General features: G+C 47.8%; 1 protein-coding gene across 1 annotated transcript in view; it reads right to left on the bottom strand.

Moving 5' to 3' along the window:
- SMC4 (structural maintenance of chromosomes 4) overlaps window positions 1–25,225 on the bottom strand; it is a 451,201-nt gene that overhangs the window by 230,742 nt on the left and 195,234 nt on the right. Inside the window, exons 15-16 of the mRNA XM_069213253.1 lie at window positions 11,499–11,578; window positions 2,588–2,740 (exon numbers count right to left, since the gene is read on the bottom strand). Coding sequence (XP_069069354.1) covers window positions 2,588–2,740; window positions 11,499–11,578 — 233 coding nt within the window. The remainder of the gene's footprint in view (window positions 1–2,587; window positions 2,741–11,498; window positions 11,579–25,225) is intronic.

Raw genomic sequence — 25,225 nt, forward strand, 5'->3', positions numbered from 1 at the left:
GGTGTCCTGAGCTGAAGTGACTAACTTTTAGAAATCCTCCATCTTGCAGATGGAGGATTCCCCCAATAGGGATAGGAATGTGACCCCCCTCCCCTTGGGAGGAGGCACAAAGAGGGTGTACCCACCCTCAGGGCTAGTAGCCATTGGCTACTAACCCCCCAGACCTAAACACGCCCTTAAATTTAGTATTTAAGGGCTCCCCTGAACCTAAGAATTTAGATTCCTGCAACTTACCGAAGAAGAAGACTGCTGAGCTGAAAACCCCTGCAGAAAAAGAAAGAAGACACCAACTGCTTTGGCCCCAGTCCTACCGGCCTGTCTCCTGCCTTCTAAAGAAACCTGCTCCAGCTACGCTTTCTCCAGGACCAGCGACCTCTGAATCCTCAGAGGACTGCCCTGCTTCCAGAGGAACAAGAAACTCCAGAGGACAGCGGCCCTGTTCCAAAAAGACTGCAACTTTGTTTCAGAGGAGCAGATTTAAAGACCCTGCAATCCCCGCAAGAAGCGTGAGACTTGCAACACTGCACCCGGCGACCCCGACTCGACTGGTGGAGAACTAACACCTCAGGGAGGACCCTCCGGCGACTCCGAGTAACCAAAGTTGTCCCCCCTGAGCCCCCACAGCGACGCCTGCAGAGGGAATCCCAGGCTCCCCCTGACCGCGACTGCCCGACTCTAAACTCCCGACGGCTGGAAAAGACCCTGCACCCACAGCCCCCAGCACCTGAAGGATCGGAACTCCAGTGCAGGAGTGACCCCCAGGAGGCCCTCTCCCTTGCCCAGGTGGTGGCTACCCCGAGGAGCCCCCCCTCCCCCCTTGCCTGCATCGCTGAAGAGACCCCTTGGTCTCTCATTGACTCCTATTGGAAACCCGACGCGTGTTTGCACACTGCACCCGGCCGCCCCAGTGCCGCTGAGGGTGTACTTTTTGTGTGAGCTTGTGTCCCCCCCAGTGCCCTACAAAACCCCCCTGGTCTGCCCTCCGAAGACGCGGGTACTTACCTGCTGGCAGACTGGAACCGGGGCACCCCCTTCTCTCCATTGAAGCCTATGTGTTTTGGGCACCACTTTGAACTCTGCACCTGACCGGCCCTGAGCTGCTGGTGTGGTAACTTTGGGGTTGCTCTGAACCCCCAACGGTGGGCTACCTTGGACCCCAATCTTAAGCCCGTAGGTGGTTTACTTACCTGCAAAACCTAACAATATTTTACCTCCCCCAGGAACTGTGAAAATTGCACTGTGTCCACTTTTAAAACAGCTAAATGTGCTTTATGTAAAAAGTATATATGCTACTGTAATTCTGCAAAGTTCCTAGAGTACTTACCTGCAATACCTTTCAAATGAGATTACATGTAGAATTTGAACCTGTGGTTCTTAAAATAAACTAAGAAAAGATATTTTTCTATAACAAAAACCTATTGGCCTGGAATTGTTTCTGAGTGTGTGTTCCTCATTTATTGCCTGTGTGTATGTACAACAAATGCTTAACACTACTCCTTTGATAAGCCTACTGCTCGACCACACTACCACAAAATAGAGCATTAGTATTATCTCTTTTTGCCACTATCTTACCTCTAAGGGGAACCCTTGGACTCTGTGCATACTATTCCTTACTTTGAAATAGTGCATACAGAGCCAACTTCCTACACTGGGTTAATGTGGCTACTACATGCTGACTGTGGAAAGGAGGTTCTTCTAACTTCACAATTAAGATTTGGGGTTTGTGCTGGGCTTTAAGGATTATTTTACCAATCTTTGTCTAATAAGGTTCCAGTTGTGTACATTTTAAAAAGTGGCTGGATGGATCCAAAATTCCAGGTGTTGCTAAATGCTTGATGAAGCTGGTACTCTTATTGGGCCAGTTCTAAGGTACAGGTCACTCACGTTTAGTACCGATGAGATTGCAAAAGAACAATTTGGAAATTAGCTTTGTTCTTGACTCGACTCAGAACCAGAAGTGTGCCCTTCTAGAAGCAGACCATCAGAGAGTGGCCTGCTACTTCCAACAGACTAAGAACTTGCCCAACATCTTGAACAACTTTATAAAACATGACTAACATGAAAACGTGCTAGTCTGGGCGGCCAGTTGCACTTTAATTTTTTTTTATGATGCTCAACCTTTGCCGTGCAAACTTGGTGATCTACTCATATTCTCACTTCATGATTTTGGTTAAACAGATTTGAAATTTTACTGAGCGTAGTTTGTTCAACCTCTGCGTAAACAAGTGAAACATGGAAAACTTAGAGCTTTTCATTTGGTCTTGAACAGTGTCCTATAACAGACTTCCACATGAACACAAGCAGACTGGTAAATACAATAACTTGAGACTTTACTATTCTGAACTGTGTGCACGTTTGACTCGTCAGTGACAAAGCCTGTTGATTTTGGTAATTAATATTTTTAGCAAGTCCTAATCAATATATTGACATCTGACACAGCAAAGCTCTACGAAAATAAAGAAAATGAGGCAAGGCTAATCAAGTGGGGAGGCATGTGTCAAAGATGCAATAACTGATATAAATCTAACAAAGGATGACAGCATATACCAGTGAGAAAGATACAATGTGTAATGAAAACTTTACATACCTTAATGCTGACTGAATACTTTTCAAAAGTATTCTTCATCTCTCTGACACTAAGACGTAATCTTGAAACTGCTTCTTCAAGCTGTACTTTCTCCTCCTGACAATGTGTAGCTTGAGCTGTGTCTTTCTGGAGTTGTGATTCCATTTTATTTAACTAAACAAATAGATTAATCCATTAAGATAATACATTTTAAGTAATGTTGCAAAGAGAAATATAAAAACATCCCAGGGATTATTTTTCTTCACAGGAAGTGCTGTGAAATAACATTTATTCTTGATTTGCACTAACAGAAACTTATTACAAAGCGCTAGGAAAAAACGATGTCATTCTATACACAATAATTCACATGCAATTTCATGTAAAGAAGCAGAACAATCAAATCTTTTTAAATAAGACCAAGCACCTAGCAGTATGCCAGTAGCACACTTCCAGTCAGTAAAAATGCTTTCAGGGGGGAAAACATTTCATGCACAAGTACTGGCAGAGTGTCTGTTCAATGTACCCTGGACACCCACATCACTCGCATGTCATGCTCAGTCAATCACAGTATTCCCATTCACATGTTTTAGGTTACACACCTAATTACACACCACACCTCTTAGAAGGGATTCCTAGATAGACTTCTTTGACGTTAGGCATTTCAGAGTGCCTCACTGCCCATCTCCTTTTCCATTTGAATGAAAGCACTGACCATGACTGCAATATCTTAATCTATGTGCTGTGGTCAGATCTTACTACCTCATCACTTTGCTAAGAATGATAATTTATGCTGTCAGACAGCTGCTCCATCAAACCAAGTATTTTTCAAGGGAAAAGGTATAGTGTTGGAGTTCAGATTACCTCGGGACTGCAGCTAAGAAATCTGGTGGATAACATTTCAATCAAGAGTTAGCCAGGTACAGAAAGTAGAATCTTGCGTCATATGGCTATTCGGTCGAGACTATTATTTCCACCTCTCCCAGATGACCTGCCCAACAGTCATGCATCAATCCCAAGAGCCTCAGTGGGGTACGGAGAGATGTCCATCACCGGTCCCATTGCTGAACAGCTGCCACTGCAGATCTTTTGCAGTCTCCCAAGACATGTGTATGGAATCTGGGCAGTTCCCTTTGTGCTAAGCCCACTGACGCATCAGAACCCACTGCAAAGCCTGCATATGCCACCTGGAGTGGCTCACTAGCACGATGCAGGAGGCCAAGAAAACAAGAAGGTGTTACTCTGACTGAGACCCAGGAACAAGGGTTAAACATTGGGCTCATAGCAGGAATGTTCTGGACTCAAACTGGAGTGAAGGCTCAAAACTGCACAGTAGCTAGAATAGCTCTGATGACTAAGAGCCTCTGTGAAGGAGTCAAGTGTGACTTCTGCACACTGATCGAAAACCCCAAAAATGTGAAGAGGTTCGCAGATGACTGGAGATGGTCCATGACTAAGTGAGGTGAGGACAGCTGCAGCAACCAGAACAGTAATCACAACCTTCGAAGGTGTGCGCCTACCATCACTTTTGTGAATACCCAAGAGATCCTGATGAGGCTGAAGGGGAGCAGAAAATTACTAATGCTTCTGGTGCACCTAGTATCACAGGTAACCCCTGTGGATCTTCAAGCTGGGAATATGAAAATAGGCACCCTGCAAATCACCCAGTCAACTAGATCCAGGGCAGATAGAACTTGGGCCAGAGGAGACATCTCAAACTTTTTTTTTTTTTAAAAAGAATAAAGTTCTCAGGCCTTATATCTAAAGAACAGTGGGGCTTATTGCTGTGGAGGTGGGCCTTGGTGTTGTGTATCCAAAGACACTAGTCCGGTCAAACGACATGTACACAAGCAATACCAAGATGTAGTTGGAAAAGCCTGTGGATCTTTTCCCCACTTAAGGCAAAAGCATCACACTGGTCCAGACTGCTCTACCCAGTCAGTGGTATCTAGCCCAGAAAAGACAACTTATTTCACAGCAGTCTTGAATTTCAGGTTAGTGCAAAATTATTTAGGCAGTGTAGGCAAGATCTCGCCGACCATGTCCCTCCTAACACATGCGAATAATGCCACGGGAGACAACTGGCCTTTATGGAGCACAGGGTGAGACTGGTGGAGGAAAACATTCACCGACAAATGCTTTCATGTGCTTGGATTCATCATCAGAGGATACAGTAGGCAAAGAATCTGGATTCAGTCTGCTTGTGTAGTTTGGAACTACAAGGGTCTTGGGCATAGTACATTCGAGGCGTAAAGGCAGGTCGCCAATCAGCAGGCCTGTGGTAAACTTTCTAAAGACTGGTGGGCAAGATCCACGTTTGGCTCACGTGCCCCCTAGGGTATTCGTAAAGGCTTTATTGACTGATTGGAGCAACCAGAGGAAGTTTGACCAGGTTGCAGGGCCTCTGTTAGGACACCTGACCAGACCTCAACCGACAAATAGGAGGTTCAGAACGTCTGCTCCTCGCCTGATGACCACAGTAAAGGAAGCAGATTCCTCAGTAGAGGAGACAGGCGCATGTCCTAGTCCTTTTTGGAGAAGTGTACAGCACACTGGCGTTCAGAAAGTCCAAAAGGAAAATTACTTGGCCTGTAAAGATCTGTTTGCTCAATACACTGTTGTAGGTTCACATGCTCTGTATGCTCTTGCTAGCTAGTGTTGGGTTAGTGCGTGTGAAACTTTGCATAGGATGAACCCGAAGGCTATACGGGACAGTGAGTGTAGGAGGTTGGCTCAGTTTATGGTGTGGCACCCCATACTAGGCAACCCTTAGTGATAGTGAATAGGTGTCCAGAAAGCAGAAGTTCTCTAGGGGTAGCTAAGCCGATTAGCTAAAGCTTATCCAGGAGGTATGTAAAATACTTGCAATACCACAGTAGTCAGACAGTAACTTACTCACAAGAAAGACACACAAGTGTTGCAAAAATAAAGGATATTTTATCACAGCACTACTACTAAACTGACATTGATATATCTCCCTTTGGAGCTGTTACACACAATAAATCCATCAGAAATAGCATCGAAACATACAGAGCCCTAGTGGAGACCAAACCATATACTAAAAAGTGGAATGTGAAATAATGACTCTAGACATTTTAAGTGTGGTGGTTAGCTAGGGGTTGGGGCAGTTAGGAACACCAGAGTTAAATACATTAAGTGACTCAAACAACCGGGAGTAAGGTAGTTACCCATCCAGTTGTCCCATAGGCTAACAAAGACAGTAGTTATTAGAGTTTGTGGAATTCAGGACCCTTCCCAGCGGACCCCAAGGAAAGCAGCAGGCAAGAGGAGGGATGGAGAGTACCCCACATCCAGGATCCTCAGAAGACAGGAGTACCAACACCAGGAACCTGGATGCAGAGGGGAGAAGAGACTCTCTCTGAAGACTGTAGATGACTCGGGTTGTCCAGCTGCTGTCACGACTTGTGGACCAGACCAATGGAACCAAGGGACATATTCTGGACGTGAAGAACCTGCAGAGGAAGGAGACAGAGTCCTGCAATGCAGGTGCTGTAGGTGGCAATGCCCTTCCTCCTGAAGATGACGATCCTGCAAGTCGGTGGAAGATGTCCAGCTGCCGGGTCCAGGAGCCTTACCAACACACAAAAAACAGAAGTTCAGGAACCCCAAGCTCCTACACTGGCGTGAAACTACACAAAGGACAAGTGAGTGACCACCCCCCCAGTCGAGTGCCTCCTCTAGGACGGTGCACAGAGTGTGCCAGGTGGCCGGTTGATTCTGCCACCTTGGAAACAAGTTTGGCAGAGGCCCCTGGGAGCATCTAACTGGATAGGCTAGGCAGATGACATCCTTGACCCCGTCTAATAGGTGGGTCCATACAGAGACCTCAACCCCAATTTAGGGTTACTCAAGGGTTGCCCCGAGGGTAGATTCATCGAGCAAGATTTTTGAAGGAACTGTGCAAGACATCATATGCTCCTGACCACTGGAATCGCTGCAGGTCTGCTTTTGTAACTGTAACAAGACTATAGCCAGTTGGGAGTGCTGCCCCTGTAACATTGTTTCTCCAGCTCCTGCAGGATTTCTGCAACATCCGTGTGTGTGCATCCTCCAGGGTCACAAGGACTCTGCCTGCATCCAAGAAGGAATCTCCCTTGGAGTTAAAGAGTCATTCCCCTGAATCCACAGGCACCCCAAGACAACAACTGGCTGGTGGATCCTGCTGTGCCACGGGCAATGAAAAGGCTCTGCTCAGAGGTGGTGGTTCTATGGTCCTCTCTGGGTCCAACTTATCTTCCGACCAACTTGGGAGACAGTGGAGCCTTGCTGCAGCCACTGCAACAGAACCCCTGTGCACTGCGACTGTTGCTCTTGTCAAGGCTTGTTGGCTCTTCCTCCAAGAGATCTTTGAGCTCCAAAAAGCCCCCCACCACCACACTAAGTCCAAGATCAGCTTCCACTCTGCAGCTCCTGTGATGTGGGACTGCTGTTTGTTTGTGCTGCTGAGGCAGTCTCTCCCTGTGCCTGCTGCCAGTCGGTCACTCGTGGGGGCTTCTCCCGCTGGCTTTCTTTGCTGCTGAAGGCCTGCTCTGACTCCCCTCCAAGGGTCAAGTCACTAGGACCTTGCTGGGCCTCAAGAACCTGAATTCTTCCTTGCATCGGCTATCTGCATTTGCCAAGGCTTGTTCGTAGTCCTGCTGGCCATTGACTCTACTGCAATCAGGCGACTGACGTGGGACAGCTCATGGGTGACTCCAAGGATCTCCTGAGTCCCCTGGACTCAGAAGCTGGACTTCATATCCTTCACTGTCCTGCAGGAACTTCACCTCCAAGAGGGTGGGCATTGCCTACCTGCACCACCTGGACATTTGAGTGGTCTGGAGTCTGTCCCTTCCTTTTTCGGGTTCTTCACCTCTAGAATCCAAGATCAGCTTCCACTCTGCAGCTCCTGTGATGTGGGACTGCTGTTTGTTTGTGCTGCTGAGGCAGTCTCTCCCTGTGCCTGCTGCCAGTCGGTCACTCGTGGGGGCTTCTCCCGCTGGCTTTCTTTGCTGCTGAAGGCCTGCTCTGACTCCCCTCCAAGGGTCAAGTCACTAGGACCTTGCTGGGCCTCAAGAACCTGAATTCTTCCTTGCATCGGCTATCTGCATTTGCCAAGGCTTGTTCGTAGTCCTGCTGGCCATTGACTCTACTGCAATCAGGCGACTGACGTGGGACAGCTCATGGGTGACTCCAAGGATCTCCTGAGTCCCCTGGACTCAGAAGCTGGACTTCATATCCTTCACTGTCCTGCAGGAACTTCACCTCCAAGAGGGTGGGCATTGCCTACCTGCACCACCTGGACATTTGAGTGGTCTGGAGTCTGTCCCTTCCTTTTTCGGGTTCTTCACCTCTAGAATCCACCTTTGGGTTCCACCAGCCTGGTCCACGGGTGGCGATAGCAGCTGGACAACAGAGGCATCTATTGACTCCAACAAGGGCTTCCCACTCCACTTCACCTGGGTTTATTGTTGTAAATACTCTGGTCTTCTGGGTATCCACGGGTGGGGGCATTCTCCAACACTGTTTGTGCCAACTGGTTCACCTCGGGGTCCACTGGGAAGGGTCCTGAATCCATAAAAATCTTCCCTGCTCGATAACCACTATGCACCCGGTCACCTGTGGGATTCCTAGTACTTACCTCTGGGGAATTTCCTGCTCCCCCGCCACTGGGATTCTACGACACTTACCTTGCTTGGGCACCCTCAATCCTATACCACTTTCTTAGTACATGGCTTGACCCAGCGAGACAGGGGCAGCCAGGTGTAGTTTGCAAAACAGCATTGGGTGTCCAATGTTTTTCAATGGAAGAACCCCAGGGATCACAAAGAGGCTGCAGGCTTGGTCCAAGGAGTCGGCTGAAGAAGACCAAAGAAAGGACGGGTAAGTAGAGAGCCAACTGGCGTGTGTGTGCGTGCGTGTCAAAAGGGGCACTTTCCTACACACCCCACTCCCAAATGAAAGAGGATCAGACTAACCTTTCCCAAGAGGGTCTTCATTGTCTAAGTAGAAGAACCTGGAAAGTCCATCTGCATGGGCAGTTGGCAGATCCAGGTCTATGATTCACTGTAAAGTGTTCACGTCTGGGCATACCCCGTGCCACGTGGGTCCCTTGCTCACGGTGCCACTGGAATCAAGCTAGCCTGGATGAAGAAGGGTGATACCCTGAAACCGGTCCCAGGATGCTTGTTTCTGGTCCAGGGAGGGCCTGGCCTGGCAGTTCGGGCTGGACTGTTCCCATGAGGAACAGGGTCAAGACTGATTTGCATATGGCTGGGTCCGAACTGGGGTGGCATGGTGCGCAAAAGAACGATGGATTAAACCCAGATCTGTGACTGGGGGTGAGTGTTTGCATTGTCAGCACTCCGTCCATCATCCTTTTGCGTTACCTTTTACAAGGGACGTAGCTATGTGCCAGGATGTGCCAATTTAGGGAAAGAACACAGGTGCTGGGGCCTGTTTACCAGGATCCCCGCACAGTCAAGTTAGTATCCGATATCAGGCACTAAGTGGGGGGTATGACCACGACAAAAGGGGCTCTTACCAACACAGTGTTTAGGGGATATGGTACACAGGCTGTGTGCCATGTCAAGTTTTGATGTTTAGCTGCACCAAGACACGCAGCTTACAATGGTAGTCTGATACGGCATGGGTACCTGAGGGTGGGACAATGGACAAATAGCTTACCTTCAATAATGCCTTACCTGCTAGAGACCATATATAGTTGCATTATTTTACCTTAGAATTTCCCTCACGTGCTCGTCTGGATAGACATTTTTCACAAGCAGCACCCCTGAGCGTCGTTAGGTGGCGGTCGGCTCCACATCTTCCGTGCCGCATGAGGCGGTGGAATCTTCCCTCTTCCTTACAAAAATGTGGGGGTGCGTAAAAAGTCTGATGGATTGGCCTACATGAAAGGGCGTGACCACTTTTGGCAAAAGGAAGCTCTAGTGCAAAGCACCACTGTCGGGATATATGAAAAGATAGGGCAGCTTAGATGACAATTGTTGCAGCTCACCATTAAGTACATGTAGCTGGGGAACTCATACTGACCAGTGTCCAGCACAAGATGGCTTCACTGAAGCTAGGGATGTTTCATATCAAACATCTGGTATTAGTAAACCCTCACTGATACCAGTGATGTATTTATTAATACATGCACCCAGAGGGGAGGAAGTGGTTAGTCACCCAAGGGGCAAATAGCCAATTGGCTAATACCCCACACTCCCGTACAGATCTCTAAATTGAGTATTTAGATACACCCCCGGCACCAGGAACTCAGATTAATCTGATTGAAGGACGACAAAGAAGAGCTGGCTAACACAAGAACTGTAGACCAACTGGGACTTTTGGAATCAAACCCTACCTTATCTGCTGCAGTCATGACAATCACCCAGACCCAACTCGTCCCTCAGCTGTGCAGCTCTCAAAAGCCTCGGAGGGCTGCCAGCATTTTGCAAACCAGCGAGCAACTCCCTTGGAGAGGAGCCACTTCCCTGTAGCCTGTAAGCACAGACTGTGAAGTCCAGTGTACCGATCTGCTAACCACCGGGGCCACCAATTCAGCAGCCACCTAGGAAAAGGTTGTGGTGCTCCAGGAGGACAGACTCGTCTTCCCATGAAGTTTGGAGGTGTCAAACCCACCAAGAGTCACCCCATACCAATAACCAGGGTAGGGAGCTGTTGCAAGCAGCAAGGCTTTTTCCTGTCTGGATAAGTCACCACTGCACAGAGACAACCTGTCCCCAAGGGACGACTGAATCAAGGAGGCTGTCCACACACCATGAGCACCTTTGAAACCCTGGACCAGCCAACCAAAACAGAGTGCCCCGGGGTCCACAACTATCGACTGTGCAAGTTGCTCCCTTGACTCTCGCGGACTGAGCCCCCTGTTGGGAGCACCCGGACTTGTCCCCAAGTTCCCCTCTGCAGCCCATTTCCAGATGGCCCACCTCTTCACCAATCATGCAGCGCGCAAGGCACCCCACTCGCCCAGCACCTCCTCAACCTGGCGGCCAAGGGCAGGTAAAACCAAACTTCTGCTGATTCTTGTAGCCTTGGCCCCTAAGACCTAAAGGGATCCTGAGGTACGTCTGCAAGTACCCATATGCAGTACATGGTCTTTATTCATTGAAAGCATCACTGCGTAAAAGCACATTAGTGTGATGTACTTCCCACATTGTGCAAATAAATATTTTGAACAGTACTTACCTAAATCTGACGAGCTTTGGTATCCAAAATAAAATAGTGTCATTTTTCTAAAATTGGCCTGGAGTTTGTTCGAGTGTGTCATTTATTGACTGTTCAACAAATGCTTAGCACTACACTCTGATAAGTCTAAACTGATCGCCCACACCACCATAAGAGAGCATTTAGAGTCTGTCTGCCAGTAAGGGTCAACTGTACTATCTGCATAGTGTACCGCTAAGTTGGTACACTGCATAGATAGCCAGCCTCCTACACCAGCAAATATTAACTAAGGTTCCACACAAGAGGTCCTTTTTTTTAAGAGAAACGTCAGAAGTATAAAATAAACATTAGAGATATACAAAACCACCCAACTCTAGTGCGGATGAGAAAAGCAAATGGTTCCTAGAAGCTGGAGGTCTAGAGCCACACTGAAGGAGCACCGAGGCTTTACATTTTGTTTAATCAACAGGCCCATGCTGTGCAAAGTGGCATGAGTTTCCTTGGACACAAAGGAGTATCCCATAGGTTTAGAGTAAGAGAAACTGGTCCAATATTATAAGTAGTGTCTTCCAGAGGTTCATGAGGACAATTAAAAACCGTACGTTGTTCCCAACCAGCCTTTGCCATCACTCATATCAGAACTGCTAAATGTTGTAAGCTCAAAAATAACCCACCATACAATATCTCGTTTTCACAGAAATATTAAATGAACACAAAGATTCTTATTCAAAACTTGATCACAAACCTGTTCTTCCGAAATCTCAACCATAACTGAAGAGCCCATTCTTCCTTTCATAATTTTTCCTCCACCACCAGTCATTGTGCCTAGCCAAAGTAGAAGCAAAGTAAGGTGTCACAAAAAGAGAATTAACAAATTTTAATTAGAGAAACTGACAAAATGAGACTGAAAGCCATAGCAAGTGTTTGCACGCACAATGTACACAACACAAGAATCTTCATGAGGATATATATATCACTGAGCCAACCAGAAGAATAAGTTAATTACCTTCGGTAACGCTTTTTCTTTGGATACATTAACTACCTGTGGATTCCTCACCAAAAGAATTCTCCCCTCGCGCCAGCTTAGACGGAAATTTTCTTCTAGCTCTGCACGTCGATGACGTCACAATTGCCCGACTCCACGCGACGCGTATGATGTCATCCAGGCAATAAGAAGCCCTCGTCGACGTGCAGACGTCCGTTATCACCATTTTTTACGTGCCTTAGAGGCAAACAGGTGAACATTGCGGAATCCACAGGTAGTTAATGTATCCACCAGAAAAAGCGTTACCGAAGGTAAGTAACTTATTCTTCTGATGGATACGCCTACCTGTGGATTCCTCACCTAAAGAATAGAGTCCCAAAGCAGTACTACCTCCGGAGGAGGGTGCCTGAATGGTCAAACCAAAAAATCCTGCAGCACCGAGCGAGCAAAATGGCCATCCCTCCTAACCTCAGAATCCAAACAATAATGTTTGTCAAAAGTATGGAGGGATGCCCAAAGTTGCCGCCTTGCAGATGTCAACCACAGGAAAACCTCTAGCTAAACCCGAAGAAGCAGCCTTAGCTCTGGTTGAATGAGCATGAAGCCCCACAGGTGGTTCTTTCTTCGCTAAGGAATAACAAAGCTTGATACAGAGAATGACCCACCTGGATAGCGTTCTCTTGTGGACTGTTCTACCTTTCCTCTTCCCCATGTAGCCAATGAAGAGCTGATCATCTTGCCTGAACTCCCTCGTCCTGTCGAAAAAGAAGCTCAATGCTCTTCGTGGATCCAGTCGGTGGAGCCTCTCTTCCTCCTTGGATGGATGAGGCGGAGGGTAAAAGGAAGAGAGTAATAGTCTGCCCCAAGTGAAAGGGTGTAACAACCTTCGTGAGTATAGCCGCCTTGGTCCTTAACACCACTTTGTCTCTAAAGAAGGAAAGGTATGGAGACTCTAACCTAAGAGCCTGAAGCTCACTCACTCACTCTTATGGCCGATGTTATGGCTACCAGAAATACAGTCTTAAATATCAGCAAACGCAAAGCACAAGAATGCATTGGTACAAATGGCGATCCCATTAGAAATGTCAATACCAAGTTAAGATCCCACTGTGGCATAAACGGTGTGGGCTGAAACCTATTAGTGAGACCCTTAACGAACCTCAAAACAAGTGGAGATTTATCAAGGAAGGTTGATCTGGGAGGCACAGGAAACCCGACAGTGCTGATAAATAGCCCTTAACTGTGGCAACTGCACAACCCTTCTGTGCCAAGGAAAGAGAAAATAATAATATATCAGACAAGTGAGCCTTTAAGGGATCAATTCGGTTCTCTCCACACCAACGTACAAATCTAGCCCACCTACTTGCATAGATCGATTTGGTGGAGTGTCGCCTGGCCGATAAAATAACATCCACCACTTCCGGAAGGAGAGGAAAAAGCACTCAGATTGCCCCGTTCAATCTCCAGACATGAAGGTGCAGACTCTGGAGGTGGGGGTGTAGAATCTGCCCCTGCGAGAGGAGGTCCACCCTGTAAGGGAGGCGGAGGGCATCGAGAGAGTTGGAGGAGGTCTGTGTACCACACCCTTCTTGGCCAATCCGGGGCTATCAAGATGACCTGGGCCAGGTCTTGGCGGATCTTCCTCAGAACTCGAGGAATCAGGGGTATGGGAGGAAACGCGTAAAGCAACTGACCCTTCCAGGACATCTGAAACGCGTCCCCCAAAGCTCCTTGCACCAGATCCTGGAGGCTGCAAAATAACGGGCACTGCGCGTTCTCCTGAGTAGCAAACAGATCTATCTGCGGACACCCCCACATCTGGAAGATGTAAAGAACCAGATCCGGATGAAGACTCCACTCGTGGTCAACCGAGCTGCGTCAACAGAACATCCGCACGTACATTCAGAACCCCGGCCAAATGATTTGCTACCAAGCAAATCTTGTGGTCCTGAAGCCAGGACCAGAGTCGAAGAGCTTCTCTGCAAAGAAGGTACAACCCTACTCCTCTCTGCTTGTTTATATACCACATCTCTGTAGTGTTGTCCGTCAAGACCTGGACTGACGTACCGCAAATGAAGGGAGAAAGGCCTTGAGAGCCAGACGTACTGCCCGCAATTCCAACAGATTGGTCTCCAGTGAAACAGAGGTTTCACATCAAAGGCCTTTGACTCCAGGTCCCCCAGAAGAGCCCCCCCCCGAGTGAAAGCATCCGTTACAACTGTGGCCACTGGCAGAGGGCAGCGAGAATGGCCTTCCTTGCGACAGGCTGCTGACCACAGCCCACCACTGAAGATCCCCTGCAGTGCCTCTGGAGATCGTGATCGAATACTCAAGTGGTGAAACCACTGCCTGCGCACGCACCACTGAAGAGCCCTCATGTGCCAGCGTGCATGAGTGACCAGCAGTATGCAAGAAGCAAACAGACCGAGCAGACGAAGGACCCTGAGGATTCCACAGGGAGGACTGGAACTACTGCTCCATTTCGAAATTGGAATCAATGCCTGAATGTCCTGAACCCGCGGGGTGGAAGAAAGGCCCGATTCAATGTTGTGTCCAGTACTGCCCCTATGAACAGGAGGCATTGCAAGAGCTCCAGGTGAGATTTGGGCACATTGATCGAAAAACCCAGGTCAAACAACAACTGAGTTGTCAACTGCAGGTGATGCCGCACGAGCCCTGGAGTCTTGTCTTTGATCAACCAATCGTCCAGATAGGGAAACACCGCTATCCCTCGTCTTCTGAGCTCTGCTGCAACCTCCGCCATCACCTTTGAGAAGACTCGAGGTGCTGAAGTAAGACCAACGGGAGGACCGCAAACTGATAATGCTGCGACCCCACCACAAACCGGAGATACTTCCTGTGCGATTTGAGGATTGGAATATGGAAGTACGCATCCTGCAAATCGACAGACACCATCCAATCTCCTTCGTTCAAGTGCAAAAGAACCTGTGAAAGGGTCAGCATTTTGAACTTTTCCTGCTTGAGGAACCAATTCAAAATCCTCAGGTCCAGGATTGGTCTCAACAGACAATCTTTTTTGGGGATCAGGAAGTATTTTGAATAACAGCCCTGACCCTCTCCTGCTCCGGAATCAACTCCATTGCGCCTTTTGACAATAGGGATAACACCTCCTGTTGCAGTAACAGAAGATCGTCTTCCGAACAGAAGGATGGGCGGGAAGGGAGGGGGGAACTCCCGAAAGGGAAGACCATACCCCTGCTTCACAATGTCGATGGCCCAGGAGTCTGATGTTATAAACTCCCACATTGGAAGAAATTGGGCAAGTCTCCCCCCTACCGGAGACACGTGAACAGGGAGTGGTGGAGGAATAAGGCTGCTTTCCCTGCTGCACCCCTCCTGAGGAAGAGTGCTGCTGGGTGGCTCCTCTTGTACGTACTCTGCCCCTACCTCTGAAGGATCTGTAAGGCCGGGAACCTGCAGATTGTTGTGGCGCCTGGAACCTGCCATGAAAGGAGGAGCCACGTCCAAAACCTCTAAACTTCCTATATGATCTAAAGGTAGAGGAAGTGGCTGCCTGAAGTCCCAATGACCTCGCTGTGGCTCTGCTCTCTTTGAAACATTCAAGAGCAGAATCTGCTTTTGTCCAAAAGAGTTTTCCCCCGTCAAAAGGCAGGTCCAGAAGAGTAGCTTGCACATCCGAGGAGAAGCCTGATGAACGCAGCCAAGCCTGACGCCTCGACACTATGGATGTACCTATAGCCCTTGCCACGGAGTCTGAGGTGTCCAACCCAGACTGAATCACCTGGGTCGCCGCCGCCTGAGCGTCCATTAACAGATGCAACACCTCTTGTGGCAAGTTAGGATGACCTTTCGCCTCATCATAAGGGCATGAATGTAACACCCCAAAATGCAAGTTGCATTGGTAGACTTCAAGGCCATACTGCATGAAGAAAAGGCCTTCTTTACTGCGTGGTCCATTTTCTTAGACTCTCTGTCTGCAGGGGTCCTGGGGAACGAACCAGGGGCTGACTGGGAGGAGCACGATGCCTGAACAACCAAACTCTCCGGAATTGGATATTTGGAGAGGAGTGCCGGGTCACCTGGAGCCGCACGATAGCTCCTCGCTACCGCCCTGTTGACAGGTGTTGAAGTCACTGGCTTCCTCCAAATATCTTTGATGGGGTACAGAAGAGCCTCACTGAAGGGCAAGAGAGGCTCCGCCACTACTGAAGCCGGATGCAGCACTTCAGTCAAAAGGTTTCTTTTCATCTCAGCAGCTTTAAGAGGAAGATCTACAAAAAAAAAAGTCTGCAGCCTTCCTTATTACCGCATGAAAACATGCAGCCTCTTCGGTATCCTCCCCTGGGGAAGCCAAATCCCATTCAGGGGAAGTGTCAATGCCACTTGCTGTGTCCAAGCCCTGAAAATCAACTGAAGGCTCCAAGATTTCGCCTGCCTCCAGATGCTGTCTGCTATATTCCTCTTCCTCCAGGAGGCGTAATGCTAATCTCCTGGACCGGAGCCTGGATTCGAGGCCCAGCGTCGATAAGACGTCGGCCGACGCCAAAGATCTTCACCGGCGCAGCTCTTCGGATCCATCCGACGCAAGACCCTCCGGCGCCACAGGCAACTTAACTGTGGACTGGATCCGTGGAGAATCCACCGGCGCCGGAGTAGCAGACACTGTAGGCATTACAGGTCTCCTGGGCGACGGTGCCGCAGCAGCTCCAGAAGGCAGAAATGGCATGAAGGGTGTCGGCTTGTAAGGAGCCGGAGCACCCAAGTTAAAAGCCAAAGGGCCTGACGGACCCGCATGCTCTCCACCAGGCACCATGGTTGAAAAGATATTGAATATTGCATTTAAAAATGCAGCAGGATCCGTACCCGGCGACTGGAAAGCCGGATATGCTTGCGGAGTCGGCACCGGCAAAGAAGCCGATGATGGACCAGGCATCTCCTGCTCCGGAGAAGCTGCCGGTTCCTGAAGAGGCTCGACTTCAAACACCGACAAGGGTGAAGTCGGAGAAGCCAGAGTCGTAGGAAGCAGGGCAGTGATGGTCGGGCTAATCTCCCACGTCGGACGGCACCGAGCTGACGGAGATCTGGACCGGCCTCTACTCGATCGGCGCCGAGAGTCGTGACAATGCAGAGAGTCCCCATGGCGACGATTAGTCTTTGAAGATTTCGAAGAAGACTCTCTACGATGACGCCTTTCCTTCCTCTTCTTGGAACGGGCTAGGAATAATTTTGACTCTCTTTAAGTGCCTTAGGGTTCATGCGTTGGCGCGAACTGCATGACTCGACCTCATGGTCAGAACTAGGGCACCATAAACAATTTTCATGGGGGTCACTGACCGACATCCGACCCCCACACTGGTTACAAGGTTTAAAGCCAGATTTTCTTGGCTGCGACACAGTAATTACAGAAGCGCAACTGTAGCTCCCTGTTAGCCTCGAAGAAAAACAGTTATTCGAAGGCACGGAAAAAAGGGAACTGACGTCGACGAGGGCTTCTTATTGCCTGGATGACGTCATACGCGTCACGTGGAGTCGGGCAATTGTGACGTCGACGTGCAGAGCTAGAAGAAAATGTCAGTCGAAGCTGGCGCGAGGGGAGAATTCTTTAGGTGAGGAATCCACAGGTAGGTGTATCCATCAGAAACCCATTTATGATAGGATTTGATCTCAGAACCCAATTAGAATAGGCAAGGAAAAGCCAATACGTTTCTTACCTGTGACAGGGCTTTGTCAAAGCTTATTTTTGTTTTCAATAGTTTATGAGTAAAATTTATTGTAAGCTGGCCTTTCGTACAGGCACGCACAAGGCTGGCCATATGAGAATGTATTTTTCATGAAGCATAAAAAAAACATTCCAAGGTGACCACTGTGTGTGTGCAAAATGGTTTACAAATATTTCAGAGATGGTCGCCTGTTTCTATATTAGGAGTGGACAGAGTGCTTGGGGAGATGTGGTCGTCCAAAGGCAAACAGGCACTGTGGGGCAAGCAGAATTTGAAAAGAAAAAACAAGCCAAAACAAAGCACAGGCAGGCAGGCAACATGGAGCAGGAAAAGCAGAGACAGAACGTGGCAGAGATAAAGACCATAATGTGCGCCTTGTCAGAGCAGAGTCCCCATGGTCTAGCCTAAGTCGGAGATGCAAACTTTCTAGCATGAATGTACAATTACTGCAACTAGAGAACATGCCTGCAGTCTAATCCAAACATCTAATTCACCAGCCTAAGGCTGCTTTAATGTAGGCAGTCACATGAAACTCATCCTGCTACACTGCCAGGTAAATATTGTCTTTGAGGGTGAAGCTCTTCCTGTGTGTAGAACCTAAACTTGATGCATGATGACATGAGGTCTAGAAGAGTCATGGTTTGCCTAACCGTCACAATGATCAATTGCCTCAACCAAATTGGCATCTGGGGCAACACTTTGACCACATTCTGCCAAAATAATCCTGCCGTGCATGATGTTTAGACGAGTATGCAGGAAGAAATAATTTCTTTACTGTGTTCTTCAATATTGGTATCTTTTATATATTTATATGCTTAAATCATTCCGTCAGGTTGGGAATCCCTGGTACATTAAAGGACAAGTTACTCACCTTTGGTAATGCCTTATCTGATAGAGACTATATCTATCTGCAGATTCCTGATCTTAGAATTCTTATGAACAGTTCCACTTGCATGCCAGTAAGTGGTGTCAATCGGCAACAGGTGAGTCGTCCGCACCGGACGTGACATCCTAGGCATCTATAGAGGCGCCACAAACGAGAGGTCTGGCATCAGTTTCTTTTTACGACTTTACACGCCAGAAGCACAGAGCCATGAAGAACACTTACCACTGATGCGGAAAACTAGGGTCCTGAAAGAGATACAGCCCTGTCCTTAGAAATCTGTCTGTGAAGCAGGATGGGTGGGTCGTTAAGGAACCTGCAGCTAGATATAGTGTAACAGATAAGGATTTACCAAAGGTAAGTAACTTGTTCATCTGACACAGACATCTATCTGCAGATTCCTTACCTTAGAATAGATACCCAAGCAATAACATCACTGGAGGTGGGTCTGCGGACCAATTTCCGATCAGGGAGTCCTGCAGGACCGAACGGGCAAACTGACGGTTATGACAGACCTGACTGCCCAGGCAGTAATGTTTGGTAAACTCCACGTGCTAAAGCAGTGGTTGTATTGTTGCTCTGGTTTTATGAGTGTGCAAGCCCTGGGAGGGTTGCTTCTTGGCCAATTTGTAGCACATTTTAATGCAGAGGACGGCCCATCTGGAGATGGTCCCTTTCTGCACAGCACAACCCTTTTTTAGCTTCAACATACCCCACGAACAGTTGATCGTCCACCTGGAATTCCTGTGTGTGGTCAAGGTAGAATGACAACGCTCATTTGGGGTCTAGACGCTCCTCATCCTTGAAAAGGTTAGGAGGAGTAAAGAAAGTAGGTAAGGTGACAGATTGACCCACATGAAAAGGTGTGAACCTTAGAAAGAAAGAAGGCCCACGTGCTAAGCACCACTGTCAGGATGAATAGATAAACAGGGCAGCTTAGATAAGGACTCGAAGCTCACTAACTCGTCAGGCCAATGTCATAGCCACAAGGAAAGCCGTTTTGATGGTTTGCAGCCACAGGGGACAGTTGTGAAGTGGCGCAAAGGAATCACACAACAACATGAGAACCAGATTCAAGTCCCACTGAGGAGTGATGAAGGGATTTGGGAGGGTGGACTAAACCTTTCAAGAATTTATGTGCAATAGGAGATTTTAAAAGAGGGTTGACCAAGCAATTTTAGGAATGCAGAGATAGCGGAAAGATAACCCTGCTGGGCAAGAGATAGAATAAAGAGAAGAACCTGAGAAAGGGTGCGGAAAGGGGAATCAACATTTCTGTCGGAACACCAAGGCCATAAACTGTTTCGCAACAGCAGGTGTATACCATCTTAGTGGAGGAACGCTTGGCTGCGATCGTCCACTACGATATGAGGAGGAAGGTCAAAGGCTGTCAACACTGCCGCTCAATTATCACACAAGAATGCTGAGACTGAGCAGGTTCGGTTGGAGAACCCCCTGCCCCCCATGCCGCTGCTGCAACAGAAGACCCTCCTGAAGGGGCAGCCTGATCAGAGGATCGATGGCCATGCTCAGGAGCTTGGGACACGAGACTCTCCGTACTCAAACCGGTGCAAGAAGGAGGACTTAGGCCCACGTTCTTATTCTGCTTGAGAACTCTGGGCAGGAGTTGTATGGGTAGAAAGGCGTACAGAAGGCCTAAGTTTCACTCTAGATGAAAAGCGCTGCTGAGCAAGAGCCACCTTGGAAAGTCCACCACGCAAAACTGCTACCATTGCGCATTCTTGAAGGAAGCTAACAGGTCTAACCAAGGCCCTCTCCACCACTGAAAAATGTTACGCCACCTGTGGATGTAGACTCCATTCGTGATCTGCTAATTAACTGCAACAGAGTTCACCCACACTAGTGTTAAGAGAACCCGCCAGGGGTCGAACTGCCAGGGAAATGCCCCGATGTTCCAGCCATGTCCAGAGACGCAGGGCACAACCCCACCCGGCAATGCTTGTTGCAGTACCACAAGGCAGTGGTGTTGTCTGAACACCTGCACCAGCCTCCCCTGGATGGAAGGTAGGAAATCCTTCAATGCTAGTCGGATCGGCCTCAACTCCAGCATGTTGATGTGGATTCCTAATTCAAAAAGAGTAGAGTCCTCAGATCTTCACCTCTCCCAGGTGGCTGCCACATTCCAGGAGTGACACCTGTCATTACTGTCAGATCTGGTTGGAGAAGGGAGAGGGATCTGCCGCTGACTATCGAGGTTCGTTAGGCGCCACTGCAGATCTATTGCAGTTTTTTCCAAGATATGGAACATGTCGGCGAGATTTCCCTGATGCTGCGGGCACTGGAACTTAAGGTCCCACTGTAGACCACGCACATGCCAACATGCATTTGTTACTAGCACTATAAAGGCGGCCATGGGTACCAGCAATGGCAGTCTCTCTCATCGAAACCCAGGATTGAGGCTGAAACATTGGTATCATAGCCTCGGATAGTAGCCCCTTCGGACTATCTGCAAAACCCTCCTGTCGGATGTTATGGCCTGCCTGTGGGGTAGATAATGGCAAATTATTTTGCCAACCGGACACCCATTATGGAATAATGGCAGATTAGTAGGGTTTGGGGGAGGGGGGGTTGCGAGGTGTTGGTAGACTGACCAGACCTCTGGCTGCCTGATCCACGAAGCCTGTGGATAACGGGCCCTCAGCCACACAGGGGCTGTGGAGAGTGAGCGGCTCAGTGGCTGGGTGTGTATTGTCAAGGTTGGAAGCCCCTTCCGTAGCTCCAAAACAGATGAAACGTGGAACCCTAGTATCCCATAGATCGTGGGAATAGAGGCCCAAAAGCAACGCAATGTTCCCAGTTCACGGACAGGCTGGTGAAAAAAAACATCTTCGAGTGTTTCCAACCTCTCTATCTGGTGGAGCGTTAGGGAACACACCAGGGTAAACACAGGAGGTGGAAGCCTGGACCACCAAACTCATCCGGGGGTGGAGAGTTGAGTGAGGAAATTTGGGTCCCCTGTAGTGGGGCAGTGGTGATGGGCATGTGTTCTATTCACAGGAGCCCCTATGTTGGGCTTGGACTAGGTCCCTAAAAGGATATCTGAAAGGGGGCTCACTGAATCAGAGGCACAGTTCAGATGGGGAGACTCCCAGATGAACCACCTGTCAAGACATTGTTCTTGACTGACAATTAGGGCAACTTAAGGTCAAGGACCTCCGCAACACCACTGCAAAATACGCTCCCCCCTCTGTAGCCACAGTAGAGGAAGAAAGCATGCCAGCATCTGGGGAATTGCCCAGACCACTAGCTTCACCCAGTTACTCAAACCAGTCCTTATCTTGATCATAAGGCTGGACTTTTTCAGGGTTCAGTTACCCCCTCCCATACCTCAGAGTCCTAGCCCATGGGAAATGGGCTCAGCATTAAACCTGGGAGGCAAGGCACCCAGTGGTGCTGGATACAGCATTGACGCCCCTTGGTCTCTGAATCAGAGTCAGAAATTTAAAAAAATGGGAAGGCGGTGGGAGCACTGGGACTGGCAAAGGGGGAAGATTCACACAAAACTTTGGTATTGATGGTGTGGGAGCCAGAGCACCACACTGGGTCGTAGTTGTGTTTGAGGCACCACAGGCAAACAAGATGCTGGTCCATCACCAACATCAGATGGCACATGGCTTGAAGCCAGCCTTCCAACGTGACATCCTGACACACCAAGCGGAAAAACAGCAAAAAAGTCAACAAAACGAAGTAAGCTAAGTCAAAGTGACACTGGAGGTCTATCAGATATAACAATATAATGTGGGAAATCTACAGCATGCCGTCTAAAAGGTCCACAAGCCTGAAACATTGTATATTTTGTAGCACGTCCACCTCATTAGAAAGAATCCAAACTTCAGCCAATGAGGTCGACCAAAGCTCAGATTTCAAAGCACAAGTGTGACATTAAAACTGGATTAGCCTTGAATGGGGATGAGGGAGGATTGCATGCGCCAGGGATAAGTTCAAGAATGTGAATATACATTAAAAAAAATATACAGAGTGTATTTTGGACAGCCATGGGCAGGTCATCCCCTAACAAAGCAAGGGATAGTTCACTAACTCTCAGCCTGTATTTCCTTCTGTTATGCCATGGCCAAGCGCTCACGTCAGGGAAGAAATTGCATTCTACCAGGACCACTGCAGTGCAGACACCTGGAAGAGCTGGCAAATGACCATGAAGCACTACTGCCTAGATGTGGAAGCAGACACTGCGTTGGAATTCAATGTAAACTTTAAGAATACAAGATGTACAGGCCTTGAAAAGAGATTTCTTGTCTGTCATCCATGGTAACAGTTGGGTGTCAAGTAAGGTGGACTTGTTAGCCCAGAATCTTGTACAATTCTCAACCCCCTCCCAAACAAAAAATAAATACATAACTCAGTGCGTCATTACTGAAGATATGTCCTAGATTTGAAAACGTCCTTTCAAGAAAGTAACACTAAGAGGTTAGAGGAGAGTACTGTCAGGGCACTCCCTCACAGATGATGTGCAGTAGAAATCTGAGCTATGGTGGCCTCTAGGGGGAGAAGGAGAGCTTAAGCTTCCACCTCGTTGGCTGAAGTTTGGGTTCTTGTTTAATGAGGTGGACGTACTAGGCAAGTAATAATACTTTTAGTCAATACATAACCATTAATGTACAATGAATCACAATTCATCAATAAACATCAATCGTGCAACACAAAAGAATCCAGGCATTTGTAAAGTTACAAGTGCAGTGGTCATATATGTATAGCATAAAGAAGGAATGAGTAATTTTTATATACAAATTGCAGAGAACCCACATGTTCCTGTGTGCTATATGATGTTACACACAAATGTGTCCAGCCACAGTTGGCAGCAAACCCCTCTCGCCAGGGTCCACTATGACTGAAAGCAATGGCATACAGAGGTAAGTCAACAGATGTTTATCTCTCCAGGTAGCACATACATCCATCAATTAAAAAGGGACTAAGTGTCCGATATCATGTTATCCAGCTAAGTAAACTTTCATCTTAGTGTAAATTTCGAGAGAATGCTTCACAGTGAAGTGACTAGCTCTCAACTGCCAAGCCCAGTTTAAGAGCTTGAAGCTGCAAAGACAATCAGCTCTGCGGTGTCATGTTTTATTAATCATAAAGTCTCCACACACTGCCTTATACACAAAGACCAGCATAGTGGAAGAATTTACATTGATCTCGGCCTATTGTGCCAGAAGCTGAAGAATAAGAAATGTTCTTCTGATTCCAGGGTGTTAGGACAGAATGGGGAGTTCAACTATATCTGGGTATTTCTACCATTTTGCTAAGTGCATCAAGAGGCAACATGCCAATTCTGAAGTGAATAAACATGCTCTTGGCCTTTAACAGACTGATTTTGTCACGATTTACTCCAAACTTTAGGCTACATTTGTGGGATAAGTACTTTTCAACCAGGCCATCTGGCCGGCACACCCACCAACGGGATATGATCCAAGAATATTCCCTTTATTCGTTGGACTTTCACAGGATGGCCGACGTTCTGTGTTGAAAGGTAGTTTTACTTTTATTAAGCTGGGGACCCCAGGAGATGTGGACCCCCCCATCCACACCCATTTTGTTCCTCAATGAGTAATGGAGATTTAGGGCTATTAATTTAGATTTTCATGCATTGATTTCTAGACCCCCCTACAACTGCAAAACAATCCATCAACTCATGTAGTCCTATCTGGGGTCGTAACGGTAACAGTGTTGTCAGAAAACACGAGCACCGGGGTGCTGTTTGCTGACTTTGGTGGACGTATTACTAAATATACAGCGCTTCGGGCTTCTGGCCATTTTACACTGTATGCTATATATTTTACACTGTATACTGCTATTTTAATGTACCTGGGATTCCAAGCGTGACTGGCAATGGTTCAAGCATGTGGGTATATGAAACATCCAATATTGGAGAAGACTTTGATCTTGGACTTCAGGGCAGTGTCCATATAAGCAATGAACAGTTCTGTACCCCTAACAATGACTACTTCCATTACACATTGGGGACAGTGCCTTTGCAAGCCAAAACCCCAAGCAGGAGTAACACAAGAAATTGGTTATGGTGATGGGACCAAGCATTACATGAAGGGTGTGAGCCCAAGACACATTTTTAAGATCAAGACCTACAACCGAGTATCCCTAATTTACCCTCAACCTGAGGAAACAAAGTTTGACAGGTGGAGATGTGAAGTAGAAGACTTAAAGGTTGAAGGATGCCATTCAGTCAATTCTGATAGTAGGTGACAACCTATTTCCCCAACGTCTGAAGCTAAACAGTCCTTCAGCAACTCAGTACAGGTCCCATTTTAGACAGCTCATGACCGTTTCTGGCATTAAGGAACATGCAGTCTTAATTTTCAGTGAAATACAGCTCATGCAACTGTGAGCGGAGCTGAAACTGTGGGGTGAGGGGTTGTGGGGGTGGAAGGGGAGGAACTTCATGACAGTGCTTGAGCTTCAAAGGATCAATTTTTGGAGTCTAAATACCAATTCTCAGACTAATATTCCACGCCTTTTCAGAGTGAAGATACTGTTCCTCATGCTACCTTTCTTAAGATACTATGCAGGATGTTAGGAGTAAATCCTGAAGAGTTCAGACAAAATGAGTACATTATCTCTTTATGGTTTCCTGCAGCATACTCCTTCAATGGGCAGAACAGAAAGCATTCAGACAGCTCTCAGGGCATCAACCAGCCAATTGTTTCATCTCTCACCCTTGCTTGTGCAGGGTGCCCCTCTAGTGAGTGTGAGAGCTACAAATACACTACAGCTCGTCAGACTGGTGCTTGTCTGCCTTTTATTGCCTGAAGGGGACTTGGGACCTAAACCCATGCTCAGATTTTAGCTACCTTCAGCATCGTAGAAGCAGGTGTAATCTGGGCCATTTAAAGTTTGCATAGTTTCTG

Source organism: Pleurodeles waltl, chromosome 11, assembly GCF_031143425.1.
Source record: "Pleurodeles waltl isolate 20211129_DDA chromosome 11, aPleWal1.hap1.20221129, whole genome shotgun sequence".
NCBI classification, from domain to species: Eukaryota; Metazoa; Chordata; class Amphibia; order Caudata; family Salamandridae; genus Pleurodeles; species Pleurodeles waltl.